The following is an 18299-nucleotide window of genomic DNA, read 5'->3' on the forward strand; positions in this document are numbered from 1 at the left end:
GAGGAGGTTTTGGAATTAATTGATAAACTTAACAGTAACAAGTCACCGGGACCAGATGGCATTCACCCAAAAGTTCTGAAAGAACTCAAATGTGAAATTGCAGACCTATTAACTATGGTTTGCCCTTTAAATCGGCTTCTGTACCCAATGGCTGGAAGATAGCTAATGTAACAGCAATATTTAAAAAGGGCTCTAGAGGTGATCCCGGCAATTACAGACCGGTAAGTCTAACATCAGTACCAGGCAAATTAGTTGAAACAATAGTAAAGAATAAAATTGTCAGACACATAGAAGAACATAAATTGTTGGGGAAAAGTCAACATGATTTCTGTAAAGGGAAATCATGTCTTACTGATCTATTAGAGTTCTTTGAAGGGGGTCAACAAACATGTGGACAAGGGGGATCCAGTGGATCATAGTGTACTTAGATTTCCAGAAAATCTTTGACAAGGTCCCTCACCAAAGGTTCTTACATAAATTAAGTTGTCATGGGATAAGAGGGAAGATCCTTTCATGGATTGAGAACTGGTTAAAAGACAGGGAACAAAAAGTAGGAATAAATAGTAAATTTTCAGAATGGAGAGGGGTAACTAGTGGTGTTCCCCAAGGGTCAGTCCTAGGACCAATCCTATTCAACTTATTCATAAATGATCTGGAGAAAGGGGTAAAAAGTGAGGTGGCAAAGTTTGCAGATGATACTAAACTGCTCAAGATAGTTAAGACCAAAGCAGACTGTGAAGAACTTCAAAAAGTTCTCACAAAACTAAGTGATTGGGCAACAAAATAGCAAATTAAATTTAATGTGGATAAATGTAAAGTAATGCACATTTGGAAAAAATAACCCCAACTATACATACAATATGATGGGGGCTAATTTAGCTACAACTAATGAGGAAAAAGATCTTGGAGTCATTGTGGATAGTTCTCTGAAGACGTCCATGCAGTGTGCAGCAGCAGTCAAAAAAGCAAACAGGATGTTAGGAATCATTAAAAAGGGGATAGAGATAAGATGGAGAATATCTTATTGCCCTTATATAAATCCATGGTACGCCCACATCTTGAATACTGCGTAAGATGTGGTCTCCTAATCTCAAAAAAGATATACTGGCATTAGAAAAGGTTCAGAGAAGGGCAACTAAAATGATTAGGGGTTTGGAACAAGTCCCATATGAGGAGAGATTAAAGAGGGTAGGATTTTTCAGCTTGGAAAAGAGAAGACTAAGGGGGGATATGACAGAGATATTATATATAAAATCATGAGTGGTGTGGAGAAAGCAAATAAGGAAAAGTTATTTACTTGTTCCCATAATATAAGAACTAGGGGCCACCAAATGAAATTAATGGGCAGCAGGTTTAAAACAAATAAAAGGAAGTTCTTCTTCACACAGCGCACAGTCAACTTGTGGAACTCCATGCCTGAGGAGGTTGTGAAGGCTAGGACTATAACAGGGTTTAAAAGAGAACTGGATAAATTCATGGAGGTTAAGTCCATTAATGGCTATTAGCCTGGATGGGTAAGGAATGGTGTCCCTAACCTCTGTTTGTCAGAGGATGGAGATGGATGGCAGGAGAGAGATCACTTGATCATTACCTGTTAGGTTCACTCCATCTGGGGCACCTGGTACTGGCCACTGTCGGTAGACAGGATACTGGGCTGGATGGAACTTTGGTCTGACCCAGTACGGCCATTCTTATGTTCTTATGTTTACTTCTGCTTTTATTTCCTCCCTTTTGGCTGCTGGTATCTGGTTTGGCCTCACTGTTACTCTGGCCCCAAGGTTCATGATGATGTGGTGATATGTCTCAGTTGTGCGACCTGGCTTTGTCAAGAATACATCTTGGTTCTGGATGATCATCTCAAATACCTCCTTCTTTTGGACTGGTGTTAAATTGGGAGACACCCTCACCTGTTCAGGGGTTCTGACCACTGGGTGCAGGTCTTCTTGAACAGCTGCGCATGCCTCTCGGGCATGCCAGGGTTTCAGAAGGTTGACATGGTATATTTGGTCTAGTTTTCGACGTCCCGGTTGTTGCACCTTGTAATTTACTCCCCCCATGGGTTCAACTATTTCGTAGGGTCCTTGCCACTGGGCCAATAGCTTACTTTCTGCCATGGATACCAGTACCATTACTAGGTCGCCGGGTTGAAACCACCAAACTTTGCCTTGATGGTTGTAGTAAGCTCACTGGACCTCTTGGGCCTTTTCTAGGTGCTCTCTCACTATGGGAGTGACCCAGGCTATCCGGTCCCTCATTTGTAGCACATGCTCTATTACGTTCTTCCCCTCACTGGGTTCCTCCTCCCAAATTTCCTTGGCTATGTCCAAGATGCCTCGGGGTGGCATCCATACAATAGCTCAAAGGGGGAGAATCCAGTGGAAGATTTGGGAACCTCACAGATGGCGAACATGAGGTACGGTAGCAGGTCGTCCCAATCTTTCCCATCCTTGCTTACCACCTTTTTTATCATGGCCTTGAGAGTCTGGTTAATCTTTCCACCAGACCATCGGTTTGTGAGTGGTAAACTGAGGTCTGCAGGGTCTGGACATGGAGTAAGGAACACAGTTCCTTCATTAGCTTGGACATAAATGGTGTTCCTTGGTCCGTGAGGATTTCTTTTGGTAGTCCTCCCCGGGCAAAGATTTCCACAAGTTCTTTGGCAATACTCTTGGAGGCTGTTTTTCATAGGAGGACAGCTTCTGGATACCTGGTTGCATAGTCTAGGATGACAAGCATACACTGGTGGCCTCAAATCGTCTTCTCTAGTGGCCTCACTAGATCCAGGGCGATCTGCTCAAATGGAACTTCGATGATCGGCAGAGGTACCAAAGGGGCTCTTAGATGTGGACGAGGGCTGTGCAACTGACATTTGGGACAGGAGGTGCAGTACTGCCGGACATCCTCATGTACCCCCAGCCAGAAGAACCTGAGCAAGATTCGTGCCTGGGTTTTCTCTGCCCCCGGGTGTCCTCCAAAAAAGGTGACCGTGGACAAGGTTTAATATTGCCCTCTGGTGTTTCCAGGGTACTAGGAGCTGGTGTACCTCTTGCTCTTGCACGCACATGACCCGGTACAGGAGGCCCTTCTTGATTATGAAGTACGGCCCAGGCCCTTGAGTTTTTCCCACTATGGATGCCCCATATATCTTGGCCACTTCTTTCTTGGTGCTCTCATACCTTGAGTCTTCCACCTGGTCCCGTCCGAAAGTCGTCCTCCGGGGACTTATCAACTGGAACTCTGAGGGATATTCTTCTACCCTCTCAGCCGGCTCTGTGGGGTTGGGATTGGAACCAGTTTCTGAACCTTCCTGCGTCTCGGGGTCCTTCCTTTTAGTATCCCATGTCTGCCTGCCTATACAGGTGGCCCTTTGTCCTTGTAGCAGGATTCGGGTACCCAAGGCCTTGGCAGCCCTTCTTTCCCTTTTGGTCTTCCAGCCTCTCCTGGTGGTGGGGAATAGTTCCTGGGATACTTACGTGAACATTGGGGGAGAACATTCTGCTGTGGACGCCTCCCTCTGTAGCTCCTCTTCCTCCCACCTCTTCAGTGGGAGCAAGTTTCCAAACCCGGGAAAATCTCTTCCGATGAGCATGGGATAGGGGAGGTGTGGGACCACCCCTACTTTCGCCCTAGTGACATTTCCCTGAACTTCTACCTTTACTGGTATGATGGGGTAGCAGCTAACAGTCCCATGGACATGTTACCCCTGTACGTTTAGCCTGCGTTAACTGGCTGCGCTTTACTAGTTTACCTGAGATCAAGGTGATAGCACTCCTGGAGTCTATGAGCACCATGGTTTCTACCCTATCCACTTTTACTGGCCTTGTATATTTGTGTGGGGTGACTGTGACCCCCACAAGGTTGAGGAGGGAGCATGAGCCACTCCAGACCCCGAGATTACACAGAATGGGCTCTTCGAGGTTGGGGCACTGGGCCGCTATGTGACCCAGCTCCCCACACCACTAACACCTATAGTTACTTCTCCTGTCCCTGGGTTAGGAGGTTTAGCCTCAGGGTTTCCCCCACCCAAGCCATTCATGTCCTCCTGGATTCCCATCTGGTCTTCGGCCTCCCTCTTCTTACACCTAGGGGTCCCCGGGTGTCTGGTCACCTGAACCCCTGGGGTTGGTGTTGGTCGCTGCCTTGTACGGGGCCTTCCCTAGGTAGATGAGTCAATTCTCTGGCCATCAATTGTCTCTCTACCAGCACGATTGTTTCGTCATAGGTGGACGGGTCGTGCTAGCCTACTCACGCATGAAGGTCTAGCGGGAGGGTTGGGGGGAACCAGAGCAGGCAGCAGCGAATTTCAGGAGGCGCAAAAGGAGTGAAGCTGCCATAGTGGCAACAGTGCAGAAATGCAGCTGAGTTTTGGGGACTGTGTGGCAGTGGAGAACAATGGCCTTTCCTGGGCTCCTGCTGGCAATTTAAAATGAAACCTCTCCACATTCCTAGGCTGTACCCAGGACTGGAAGCACACCAGACTTCTAGCCAGTCAGAGAAACTAGCTCACTGGGCTAGTGCCTAGTTGCATGATGGCCAGTACAGGCCTGAGGAGAATGAGAGAGTTGTCAAAGGAGAGGAGGAACACTGCAGCATTTGGCCACTTTTGCATCCAAAACCTGTAACATTATACCAGAAGAAGAGAGAAGGTTGTCATCTCAGGGCTGGATTAAAGCATAGGGACTTTAGGCCCAGGCTTAGGGCTGTGGCTGCTAAACTAATGTGATTATATCAGAATCTGAGTTTTCACTTAAAAAAATAAAAGTTTCTAGCCCTTGTGATTGTTAAGAAAAACTTGAAAACATGTCCCAAGTGTAACTGACACAGAAACATCTACCTGAGTGTGCAGGTAGCCTGAACTAATACATCAGAGGAGTGAACTGCCCATCTGAGTTGTGTGTGTGGCAGGAAGAGAAGAGTATAGTGCGCCTGGCTCTTATATCCAAGCACCTACATCCTGGCTTCTGCTGTCACTCCTGACTGAGAGAAGGAAGCCCCATGCTGCTACTCCTACCATATGGGGTGGGAAGTGAGGGGTAGAAAACACCTGCTACCACTCCTGTTTCTCTAGAAAGTGGGCTTCTGCTGTCACTCTTAGAGGGGAGAAAGGGACCCCCTGCTACCCTGGGGTGGGGAGCAGGGTCATAATTGGAGGAGAGAGGGGCCCAGTGCTGCCTTAATCCAACCCTCCATAAACCTGTTATATTATGGGTGTGGGATTAAAAGAATAGCAAAGAACGAGTTGCTAACAGTTTCCTTACTATTCTCCGTTAGCCTTCTACTTAAATCTATTTTTTCGTATGCGAAGGATTCCTCTTCCCCCAAACTTTTTTTTTAAATTACATTTAAAACTCTGACAAACACCAATAGGAATAAGTCACTCAAGAGATAGCATTAGTTGGCTATTTAATACATTTTCTGATAGTGGAAGACACTCTGCTCACAACTGACCAGAATGTGCACCTATTAATGGATATCTTGTGACTTACTGCTAAATTACTTGTCTAAAATATGAGATGACTGATAATCCAACCCAGGGAGTTAAAATATGAAAAACCCTGTAATATTAAACCAAATAAACGACATGACTGAACTGAAATAAGTTTTGAGGGGGAAAAAATCTTAATAGGGAAATGACTGTGCTGGTAAACTATGATGTTACTAGGTGAAAGTCAACGAACTGCACCCATACAACAGCATAAAGTGTAAAGCAAAAAATGGCTGAGAACCTGAAAACTGGACAGTAATAGATTGTGCATCCCAGTGATGACTGAACGTGGTGATATGATAAACAAAAAAGAGCTTTCAACCATATTTGTAGATGTTTCCATCTCTTCACACTGTTTCAATAGACATGTAGGCTTCAGAGTGTCACACAGACAGAAAGACAATCTTGGAATTATGTAGATTATTTGTATTATAACAACACCTGTGGCCCAATGGGATAAAGGCTCCATTGTGCTAATGAGGCTACATAAATATGTACCAATCCATCTCAGTCGTTAATATTAAAGAAAAATATGCTTACCACAGGACCCACACTTAACGTGATAGCCATGGATAGGACCTTTTGATTGGTTTTCGGGTGCTTTCCAGCTAAATGATATACTCGTGGAAGTAATATTTTCCTTTTTAAGTTTCTCAAGTTTCTCTGGTTCTGTTTAGAAAATTGGGAAAGAGAGAGAGGGAATAACTCAGTTTTAATGAAGAAAACATTATTTTTCAAATGATAACTAGCTCATTAATTAAGGAGAAAATTTGCAATAAAAAGCCTAGTATACTCTTGCTTTTCAAAAAGTATCTGATGGAATTAAGATTTCATTGGACTATAATATAAGAGTCTGGCGGGAGCTACTTGAGAATACTACTACATACTGTCAATTAAACTTTAATTCACTTTACACAAATACTAATATAGTGCAACCAAAAAGTATAGAAATTGAATAGTTTAACACACAACCATTGAGGGCTAATCATAGTGGGGGACTGGTAGCACTGTCTATTATTGAGGGTGCCTGACACTTCTCATTATAAGACCCATTATACAACTTTGTCAAACTTTGACCCTTTGGGATGAAATTTTCTATTATGGGTTTCTGCCTCATGCTGATTTTTTTAAAATTTTGGTCAAAACAGTTCAGCCATTTCTGAGAATGAGACTATAGAAAAACATGTTACTTTGTTCATGTTAAAAAATTCTGGTGACCTTTTCTTTGACCAGCTCTACTGCCCCTTGCTTTGGAGAAAAGACTTGCTGGATAATCCTGCAGTACATACCCCAGAGGAAATCAATGGTGGCACAGGGATAATTTTGCCATATCATACCAGCAAGAAACAAGGAGTGGGATTGCTGCCACCAAGCAACCTGCCTGGATGAGGCAACATGTCTTGCAAGCAGAATTGGACTGTGAGGTTGCTGCTAGACTTCTGATCCAGGTTCTCTCTTCAGGAGGAAGGCCACTATCAGCCATGACAGTGAGGGAACAGCGGAGGATCCCAGGGACACTAAAGAGAAAGGAACCCTCTAGGCCACAGGGTTCAGTTGCGGTGCCCAAGAAATATGGAGGTAGAAGAACTGAATCCAGGGGTAGGTCCTCATGTTGGGTCTGGTGCTAAAGAGGAGAGGCCTGGAGCGAAGGGTTTCCCAACTATAGGGAAGGAGGGCCCAGCTATGAGAACTGTTCATCCTTTAGTATTTTTCTCCTGTAGACAGGAAGGCCATGTGTACCATTTTTGCCTCACCATGATACAGTAAAAGCTGTGTTATCTGGCACTTTATCAACCGGAAAGCTCTTTTAACCGGCATTTCTGATATCTCCCCATACAAATTTTCAATCTAGTAACCGAGACTACAATTCTGCATTCTACTTTTATGCAAAAGAGGCAGAAGACAAGTAAGCAAGCTGATATCAGGGATTTATTCAAAAAAGCAGCTTCCAGGATGTGTCATAGGTTCATTACAGATTCAGCGCAATCACCTGCACCTTCTACATCTACAATGATAATTGATGTTGATAATGATGACCCTGAGGCACTGCAAGATCCTGAAGTGCCTTCTGAATCATCAAAGATTAAATTATGTTTAGGATAGTTTTAGTGTTAAGTGTATTTTTAGTGATCCGGGTGTACGCCATGCGCTGCCCATAGTGATATGTAGTGTCATAAGATAACCTACTATATAGAAAACTTTACTTGTATACACCTAAGTGCTTCAAGAAACCAACCACTCTGTAGTGCAGTACTACTACTGGATTGGTGAGTACCTGTATAATTTATTCATTTATACTTTATTCATTTTATTGTATTCTAATTCTTTGAAAATTGGTAATCCATTGGTAAGTATAACTCTTAGTTAACCAGAATTTTTGATTAACCGGCACCCTCATTCCCCCAACATGCCGGATAACAAAACGTTTACTGTATATGATTATGCCTGAACCTGCACCTCAGCGGCCAAGAAGTGTCCCATGGGTCCAGAAGGTTACATGACGACACAGTGAATGGAGCAGAGGTTCTAGGTCTGATGCACTTGGCTCTAGCCAGATGTTTGTGCAGAAACAGCTGATGCATCCTGAGACTTGGCAGGTGGAAAAGTGTCTGCACATAGGCTGTATCCATGGGGACATCCAGCAATCAGAATTAGGTTATCTATAGGAGACCGGGACACAGCTATTACTAGACATTTATTCTGGCGGTGCTGGGCTAGGACTGGGGTCCCATAGCCACTCTTTGGTGAAGGCAGTTTGGATAGGCTCAGAGCCAAGTGCCAATATCTGGGCTAATATTCTGGGGTGTAATAACAGGAGTATATCATGTAAGACACAGGAGGTAATTGTCCCGCTTTTCTTGGCACTGGTGAGGCCTCAGCTGAAATACCATGTCCAGTTTTGGATGCCACACTTTAATAAAGATGTGGACAAACTGGGGAGAGTCCAGAGGAAAGCTACAAAAAATGATAAAAGGTTTAGAAAACAAGATTTATGAGGAAAGGTTAAAAAAAAAACTGGGTGTGTTTAGTGATTAGAAAAGAAAACAGAGGAAACCTGATAAGTCTTCAAATATATTAGGGCTGTTACAAGATGATGGTGGTCAATTGTATTTCATGCCTATCAAGAGTAGGGCAACAAGTAATTGGCTTAATCTGCAGCAAGGGTAATTTAGGTTATATATTTGGAAAACCTTTCTAGCTGTAAGGATAGAAAAGTATTGGAATAGGTTATTAAGGGAGGTTATCGTGTCCTGATTTTTATGGTGAGAGATTATTAAGAACAGGTTGGACAAACACCTGTCAGGTCCTTGTTCCTGCCTCAGTGCAGGGTGATGGACTAAATGACCTCTCAAGGACTCTTTCAGCCCTATATTTCTATGATTCTAGAAATTAAAGACTCATAGACGTTAAGGTCAGAAGGGACCATTGTATCATTTAGTCTGATCTCCTGCACATTGCAGGCTACAGAACCTCAACCACTCCTGAATTAGACCCCTAACCTCCGGCGGGGTTACTGAAGTCTTCAAATCATGGTTTAAAGACTTCAAGTTACAGAGAATCCACTATTTACACTAATTTAAACCTGCAAATGACCCATGCCTCATGTTACAGAGGAAGGCAACCTCCCCTACTCCAGGGTGTCTGCCAATCTGACCTGAGAGAAAATTCCTTTCTGACCCCAAATATGGCAGTCAGTACAATCCTGAGTATCTGGGCAAGACCCGCCAGGCAGATACCTGGGAAATAATTCTCTATAATAACTCAGAGCCCTCCCCATCTAGTGTCCAGCATGTGGGGGGTTTTGCTACTGTCAGTCACCGATGGCCACATGCCATTGTAGCCAGTCCCATCAAACCATCCCCTCCATAAACTTATCAAGCTCAGTCTTGAAGCCAGTTAGGTTTTTGGCCCCCACTGCTCCCCCTGGAAGGCAGTTCCCTAACTTCACCCCTCTGATGGTTAGAAACCTTCGCCTAATTTTGAACCTAAACTTGTGGATGGCCAGTTTATATCCATTTGTTCTTGTGTCCACATTGGTGTTCAACTTAAATAACTCCTCCCCCTCACTGGTATTTATCCCTCTGATGTATTTATAGATAGCAATCACATCTCCCCTCAGCCTTCTTTTGGTTAGGCTAAACAAGTCAAGCTCTTTGTGTCTCCTCTTATAAGGTAGGTTTTCCATTCCTCAGATCATCCTTGTAGCCCTTCTCTACACCTGTTCCAGTTTGAATTCATCTTCCTTAAACATGGGAGACCAAAATTGTACACACTATTCCAGATGAGGTCTCATCAGTGCCTTGTATAATGTTACTAACACTTCCTTGTCTCTACTGGGAATACCTTGCCTGTTGCATCCTAGGATTGCATTAGCCTTTTTTCATGGCCATGTCACATTGACAGCTCATAATCATCCTTTGAGCAACCAATACGCTCAGGTCTTTCTCCTCCAATGGATAAATCTCCAGCTTATATAAAAAATTCTTGTCATTTGTCCCAAACTGCATGATCTTGCACTTTGCACTATTAAATTTCATCCCATTTCTATTACTCCAGTTTACAAGGTCACCCAGATCTTCTTGTATGATATCCCAGTCCTCCTTTGTATTGGCAATACCTCCCAACTTTATGTCATCTGCACATTTTATTAGCACACTCACTTTTTGTTCCAAGGTCAGTAATAAAAACTGTTAAATAAGACTGATCCCAAGACTGATCCCTGATAAACTCCACTAACAACCTCCCTCCAGCCTGACAGTTCACCTTTCAATATGACCTGTTATAGTCTCCCCTTTAACCAGTTCCTTATCCACATTTCAAATCTCATATTAATCCCCATCTTCTCCAATTTAATAATTTCCCATGTGGAATTATATCAAATGCCTTACTGATATCCAGGTAGATTAGATCTACTGTATTTCCTTTGTCTAAAAAATCAGTTATCTTCTCAAAGAAGGAGATCATGTTGGTCTGGCACAATCTACCTTTTGTAAAATCATTTTGTATTTTATCCCAATTACCATTCACCTCTATGTCCATAACTACTCCCTCTTTCAAAATTTGTTCCAAGACCTTGCATACAATAGAGGTCAAACTAACAGGCCTGTAGTTTCTTGGATCACTTTTTTCACCTTTCTTAAAAATAGGCCTAGCGCATAGGCCTAATCACAAAGCCCCTTGGTTCCTCTCCTACTCTTTAATACCCGTTTTGATCATATTGAGGTATACCTGGTAGGACACCTACAGCCCTATGCTAGCAGCTGCCACTATATCTTAGTAATAATTGATTATGCCACTCAGTACCCTGAAGCTGTGGGCTTATGGTCTATGTTGGCACATGCAATAGCCAACAAATTGCTCCTCTAAGTTTGATGCCTATTTCAGGCCTGAGGTGGTTGAAATGTTGGACAACCTAGCGAAGGGCAAATTTATAACTATCCTCAACCTCACCAAGGGATGCTGGCAAATACCATAGGCTCAGAGACTGAGGAGGAGACAGTATGTGTCACGCCTTTCAGACTGTACCAAATGCAGGCCCTTCTATTTGGGCTCCAGCTACATTTCAGCATTTAACAGAGAAGGTGCTCCATATTTATCCGCCTTAAACTGCAGCCTACTTGGACAATGTGGTAGTCTATTCAACCCCTTGGTCAGAACATTACAAGAGAGCTGGTGCAATCTCTTGGGATCAAGGGGAGGACTAACAGCTAACTCAGCTGTATTAGCTGCATGGAGACTAAATATGAGGATTACACCAGAAGTACTGGACAAGTCAAAACCAGTAGTTAGTAAAGTGAAGGCCCTACTAGATTCTCCATTTCCTGCCACAAAATAGCAGATAATGGGGTTGGCTGGATAGTAACAACACTCCTGTCCCCAGTTTTCCATAACAATAGCTGCCCAAGCCAATGTTTTGCTTGGCCCCAGAAAGTCCACTGGTTCTCCAGCTTGTGTGGATGCTTTTGTGGAAAACACAAGTATCTGCTGCAGTGAATCTGTGCTATATGGTCAGGATTTCACAAAAAGAGTTAATCCTGCCAAAGGATACCTCTGAACTGTGGCTTAACACTCTTCTCTCCCAGGAGCTGGAAGAGGGAGAGCATTTATGTTATGCCATCTGCAGGAAACTGTTACCCAGAGAGACAAACTATTTGGTGATTAAGAGATCTGAGCTATAAAGTGGGTGGTAAAATGCCTTTTACTTTGGTCATCAACCATACTTCGTTGAAATGGCTGCAGACAATGAAGGAGACCAAACCTTGGCTGACATGATAGTCATCTGACTGTACAGCTCCATGCCTTGACAATGCTCCATTAGATCAGACACAACCCATGAGAACATGATATTCTTTTTTCTGGGGGTTAGGGGAAAATTTACTGATCAAAGAGTGTGCTCTGGGGCACTTTGTCAAAGGTAAAGATGCTGCGCCAATAAAGGATTAACAGGTCGTGGCTGGTCACATGGTTACTCAGGGCAGAGTATAAAAGGAACAGAGGCCGCTCTGCCACCCTAGGCAAAAGTTCAGTGTGCCCTCCGCCTGCCCTTTGCATTTTCAATATTCTCACCAGAACAATGCTTTCTGTTATCAGAGGTTCCCAACTGGGGGAAGGGAAGGAAGGAGGAGGTGGGCATGTGGAAAACACATTGGACTTTTGAGGGAGGTATGGCAAGCCTTCTGGTGGTTTGGTGGTTGTGGTAGAAGTCGGGGGGCTAAGCATCAGGTCGCAGCGCCACTCACTCCAATTTGGTCCAACCGCCCCTCCATCATGAAAGGAGGACTGCAAGGCCAAATCTGAGTGAGTGGTGCTGCAACCCCATGCATTATCAGACATTCTCCCAGATATCTCCTGTCCTAGGCAGCTGCCTCGTTTGCCCCTAGTTAGAGTGACCCCTGTAAAGGAAAGAGAAGTTGGGTCAAAGGGCAAGGGTATACTCTCTCTCTCCTCCTGACTGGTTGAAATAGGGAAAGCCTTTGGGGATTCCTGCCCACGGTTTTCTATTTGTTTGTTTTGTGAGCATTTTGTGGATAATAAACAAGCCCTGAAGAAAGGATATAAAAAAGTTCAAAGATTTATTTTCCTTACCTGGCTGGTGAAACTGCCTAGTACATCTTTAACATTAATTAAATATAAATAGAACATTTTCCTACCCAGTTATTAATTCCTTCTAAATATATAATTTTATGGTCAAATCTGTCCTCTTCAAGATTAATATCTCTGTGTTCTCCAACCCCTGCCTGTAAACACGGTATCCTCTTTCACTACCGTTTGCTCCTTCTTCCAACTCTTTGAACACCATGCTCTCTGCTCCCTTCTCGAATCTATGGGATTTATACTATGCTAATATCATAGAATCTGGTTACCAGACTTGTAATATCCTCTATCCCTTCTCCACACATCCTTTTCCTCCCCCAGGAAATATAGCTGCTCTGAATAAAAAATGGATCTGTATCAGAAACATTAAAAAACAAAAAATTATACTCACTTCCATAATCTGTTGATATATTAATGGTTTTCTGCGCAACCATGTTCTCAAAATAGTATATAGTCCCAGTGCATGTGTAGTCCTTGTTGGGTGATAAATTTGTCAGTCTTCCCGTATGTTCTGTAATGTTTTGGATATCTTCCCCTATGTTAAAATGCAAAGTTTCATTAATACTTTTTCATAAACCCAAAAATTCTAGTTAACATTTTTGGTGGGATTTTCAAAAGAGCTCAGCATTGGCCTAATTTGACATTGAAGGTTGACTTCAGCAGGGGCAGTGCTACATTAATGCTAAGTGCTTTTGAAAATCCCACCTTTAAATATTTTAATGTTTTACATTCATAATCTATTCCTTTTACCTTGATAGATATTAGATAAAAAACCTGTGATCAGTTTTCAAAAAGGGAGCTAAATACATGATTTGCATTACTTATTGTATTGTACCTCCTTCATTTAAGATTAAAGGCTCTGTTTTGGCTGTGGTGATTTACACACTTACCAATTCCCCCCCTATACATCTCCCCTGAGGTTAGAGGGGCATGTTCTATTCAGTGTATCCTGCTCAAAGATTATCAAGATACACAACCATTTGTACACATCTTCCTTGGTGAAGAAAGTCTAGACATTATGAATGTGAATCTGGATTTCAAGTACAACCAATTATTTTCAAATATGACTTCCAAGGTGGTTTCTTGTTTCTTTGATTCACTCAACACTATGAATTAATTGACTAAACTGATAAAAATGTAATATAAATTGTACATGTAGCAACATTTATGTTGTTTGTCAAAGTTGTCCAAAAAATTTGGCCCGAGCCAAAACAACAAATATAATTAAAGAGTTAAATTCTGGCCTTATTGAAGACAATGGGAGTTTTGCCATTGACTTCAAATGGGACTAGGATTACACCCATAGTATTCCATTAAAATCAAAGAAAACAATACAACAAAGATTTCCTTTAAAAATTGTTTAGTTAATATCAACTAAAATAAAAAATCAAAGCCCACTACACTACTCAAAATTTGGAAGTGTAGAGTCTACTAGGGGATTTTTCTCTAGTCTGTTTTCCATTTCAAGCATTATAATTTAGTCTGCATAACAGCTTTATCTTATCTTTTTTTAGAAGTTCCCCAATTAATCAACTAGCTTACCATGCAAGTCACAGGAGAAATTAATAGAGCTGGTTGCGAAAATTCTGATTAAACATTTTTTCATCAGAATTTGTTGAAGTCAAACATTTTGCTGAAATGGTTTGATTTCAAGGAACTTCTGATGGAACTCAGGCAGGTTTTGAAACTGGCCCATTGGACACCTGCCTGGTTTCCTGTCAGCCTGACAGGCTGCTGGGGAGCCTGAGTTTCTAAGCTCTGCGGCTCTGGGGCAGCCCTTCTATGTGGGTGTTCCCAGAGCTGGGGACTCCAGGGCTGCCCATCACTGAACAGCATTTGTGAAACTCTTATTAACTTGACAAGAGTCTGGTCAGTTTCATGGCTTTCATTCAGTGGTGTGCAGCCATAAAACTGACAAGAATTATGTCAATTTAAAGCACCAGAAACCCAGGTTGTCAGCAGGGCCGGCTCCAGGCACCAGCTTGCCAAGCAGGTGCTTGGGGCGGCCACTCCGGAGAGGGGCAGCACGTCCAGCTATTCGGCGACAATTCGGTGGATGGTCCCTCACTCCCGCTCGGAGCGAAGGACCTCCCGCCGAATTGCCGCCGCAAATCTCCATTGCTGCAGCCCACCTGGCAAGTAACTAGGCATCCTGGGGAGCATATTTCATTTCAGAATTGCCATTATTTTCATTGTTTCCAAAGTGAAAAATTGTGGGATTTCAGTTCTACCAAAATTTTCAAAGTTCTGGTTTTTGTCCCAGCCGAGGGTGAATTTTTTTCTGAAACTGAACTGAAATTTGGTTTCCCACTAGCTCTAGAAATTAATTATATCGGATGGGCTAATTTAGAAGACAGGTTCTCTATGTGACATTTTCTTTAAGTTCAAAGTTCATAACAACCATCTGGTCATTAGTTAATATTCTCAGGTAAGGTCCAATAGTATATAGAATAGTATTTTTTTTTAGTTCCCATACAGTATCTACAGTCCATCCTCTGTCCCTCTTCTCATACTCTGTTTATGAGGGAATGTTTTTACACCTCCGTATTTTTATAAATATGCATTTTAGGTCTACTCTAGTATCTCAGTTTATGCTGACACTTAGAATAAAAATACTTCTTGCTTTAAATTTGTCCATTCACCATCAAATCAAAACAAAAATAATTTAAAACTGTAACTTTTAAAAGGTACAGAAAGTTTCCTACCAGTTTCACAGATAAAATTGTAGACCAAAGGCCAATTAGATGACGTATTCCAACTCAGTTGTACAGATGTATTGGTTATTTCATTCGTTCGCAAATTGTAGGTAGCTCCATCTGTGAAGAAGGATTCATGTCTTATATTACTGTGTCATTTTCTGCAATATTAATTCTTTTCACACCAATTAATTATTTTCTTGTTTGGTGACTCTACTGTAATATAAAATAAATACAAACAAATGACACCAAGTAATACATTAAGAAATTTAGCCAAGAATTAAAGGATTAATCAAAAAAACCCAGGGATTAAAAAATAATATAAATGTAACTGAGTGAAGTTAATGTTGGCCTTTGAAATTCTAAACCAGTAGTCCTAATGGAACACAAGGAATGTGACAAATACTAAGTTTCCAAATTCAAAGTTTCTGTTATACCACATTCAAAGATAGCATGGTTAGATTTTTTTTTTTAACAATGGTAAAAATTTATTTTTTACATTCTATCTTAACTCAAAAATGCCTGAAAATATTTTGCAAAAATTTTAAAACAGAAAATCTCTTCTATAGAAAGACCAGATATGGAAAATTTCAGCCTGTTTTTTCAGGAAATTATAAACAGGGAAAGACGAGGAAGCCCAGGAAAGCTGAACAACTTTATAGTTGCTCACACTCTGAGTGCCACCTTTATGTGGGTACAAAGATGGGAGAAGAAGTTACAAGAAGCTTTTCCTGTCCCCCGTAAGGGCCAGACACGCACTGCTAGAGGAAGCTCCACTTCAACACATGGGAGTGTGACTGGCTCAAAAGGAACAATCAGCTGCACAGTTTGAATGGTGTAACAGCAGGTGCACTCCCTTGAAGTGCCATGGAGTTGAGAACAAATTCCTCCCCTCACTGCTTCAGGACAGAGCACCACCCATATTGCCCCTTATTATGGGCTGTATTTAATGCGAAGAATTAGTCCTGAGTAAATATGGAGGTGTGATAAATCCTTTGTAGAGAGTTCCAGTGTTTCAGGGATTTGTTTTTCCACTATGTGGAATTTTGTGCACTGTAATGCATTCCAAAGGCAGAAATAAATTATTAGTATTAGCCAGAGCTGAAAGGGATGTATCCTATCATCGCAGGGATGATGCAGCACTATCAACAAACAGGCTGAATTTCACCAAAAACAAAAAAAATCTTTCCATACATCCTCCATTATTATTAAAAAAACACTTTAATTGTAACATTACTATTCACATTTCTATTGAATAGTGTTTAGTACTATTGCTTATATCCATGATGGTTTTGTTCCTCCTTTCTTTTTCCCTTTTGAAACATGAAACCAGCTCCCTTTCTGCCTAACAATTCAGCAGGATGAGAATGAAAACAAAGATAAAAATTTCAGATGGATTGAAGGCCCAGATCCTCAAAGGATCAAATGATGTCAATGGAAGTTAGGAATCTAAATACCTTTAAGGTCTGGCCTAAGTGATTTAGGAGACTAAATCTCATTTTCCAAAGTGGCTTAGGCATTTAGAAACCTAAATCTCATTGAAAATCAATGAGACATAGATTCCTAAATCACTTATATTCTTTGGAAAATTGTACCCCAGATTAAATCTCCTCATTCTGCATCAGTCCTGAGACCCATACAGAGGACTGTCCCACCAGGCCAATATCCTGGCTATAGAGGAACTATCTCCATCCTGGTTATAAGCATGTGAAAAATAGAGTTGGCTATAAAGGAAACGGTTTTGGGAAACTGAACTGTAGTGGTCATTCTCTATCTCTGACTAATACAGAGATGTGAGGGAAGAAGCGGGAGGATGTAAAATACGGTTACAGGGGAAGAGAAGGCCAGCTGCAGATGAGGAAAGCTTCCATTCCTTGTTTCCACTGCAGATAGCTCTGTACAATTGGACCTGATATAAAGGAGTCTTATAGCTTAAGTTGCAAGTCTGGAGGCCATCTTTTCAAACTCATGCATTGTATATCTGAAGAGTTTATCAAATAGAATTTCCCCCACCATATCATGTCACTAAAGAATGTTTTGCTCTCCTGCACTATGAATCTAGAGAGGAATGGGTATCATTTGGCAAGCTATATAATTGAACATAGAAAACTAAATAAAAAAATATTACATGCTACTCACACCACTCAATCTGCAAAACACCAGCCTGGACTACAGAAAATATAATTAGGGTGGAAAGAATTAAATAAGAAAAAGCTCAATACACGTTTGTCCCTAAAAACATAATTACAAAGTCCAGTTTCTTGATCAACTGTCTCTAAGCCATACACCTTGTGCAAAGAAATATTTAAAATATACTTGTGTGTGACCATTCAGAGCTTGAAATGGTCACAAGCCTAATCAGGAAACGTGCATTTCAAATTAAGATAATATTTAAGGTATTTGAGGGGGCAATTTTTCAGGACTCCATGTATAACACACTATTTGTTCTTTGAGCATGTATACTGCATCACTATTATATCATTTTCATTGAATGGACATGGGGAGAGGTGTAACTTTGTGCTTTAATCAAAGATTAATGATACCAAAACTCAGAGTCTGAAGTCTAAGGGTATAAGAGAGAGGAATTTCCAGCCCCAAACAACACTTGGAGTCCACCCAGTCAAGCAGCAGATTTCTGAAACTCTGCACCAAGAACGTAACACAGTGTTTGCTAAATAAAACCTCATATTGAACAAAAGCTGTACTTACCAGGTGGGATATGAATTACATGTGATGATATATTGGGGCATTCATTATATCCAACTATAATGTTATATGTCAGATATTCCTTAAGTCCTTCAATAGTTTGGTTTTTCACCGTACAAGTGGAGTTGCAGAAAATATTGTATGTTCTATTTTCTCCAGAAATGTTCAACTTTGCAGTGACTGTGTTACCATTGTAGGTATATTTCACATTAATATCATTTTTTTCTAAAAGAAGGGGAGAAAATATGAAAAATGGATTTATAACAATTTTTCTTACTTTTTTTTTATACTTCAGCTAGAGAGTTACTGATCCAACA

General features: G+C 41.5%; 1 protein-coding gene across 1 annotated transcript in view; it reads right to left on the reverse strand.

The window, feature by feature from the left end:
- Window positions 1–18299, reverse strand: part of PTPRC (protein tyrosine phosphatase receptor type C) — a 119215-nt gene that overhangs the window by 44881 nt on the left and 56035 nt on the right. The window contains exons 7-10 of the mRNA XM_065409244.1: window positions 17986–18207; window positions 15286–15396; window positions 12972–13115; window positions 6026–6154 (exon numbers count right to left, since the gene is read on the reverse strand). Of these exons, the coding sequence (XP_065265316.1) occupies window positions 6026–6154; window positions 12972–13115; window positions 15286–15396; window positions 17986–18207 (606 nt within the window). The remainder of the gene's footprint in view (window positions 1–6025; window positions 6155–12971; window positions 13116–15285; window positions 15397–17985; window positions 18208–18299) is intronic.

Source organism: Emys orbicularis, chromosome 8, assembly GCF_028017835.1.
Source record: "Emys orbicularis isolate rEmyOrb1 chromosome 8, rEmyOrb1.hap1, whole genome shotgun sequence".
Taxonomy (NCBI): domain Eukaryota; kingdom Metazoa; phylum Chordata; order Testudines; family Emydidae; genus Emys; species Emys orbicularis.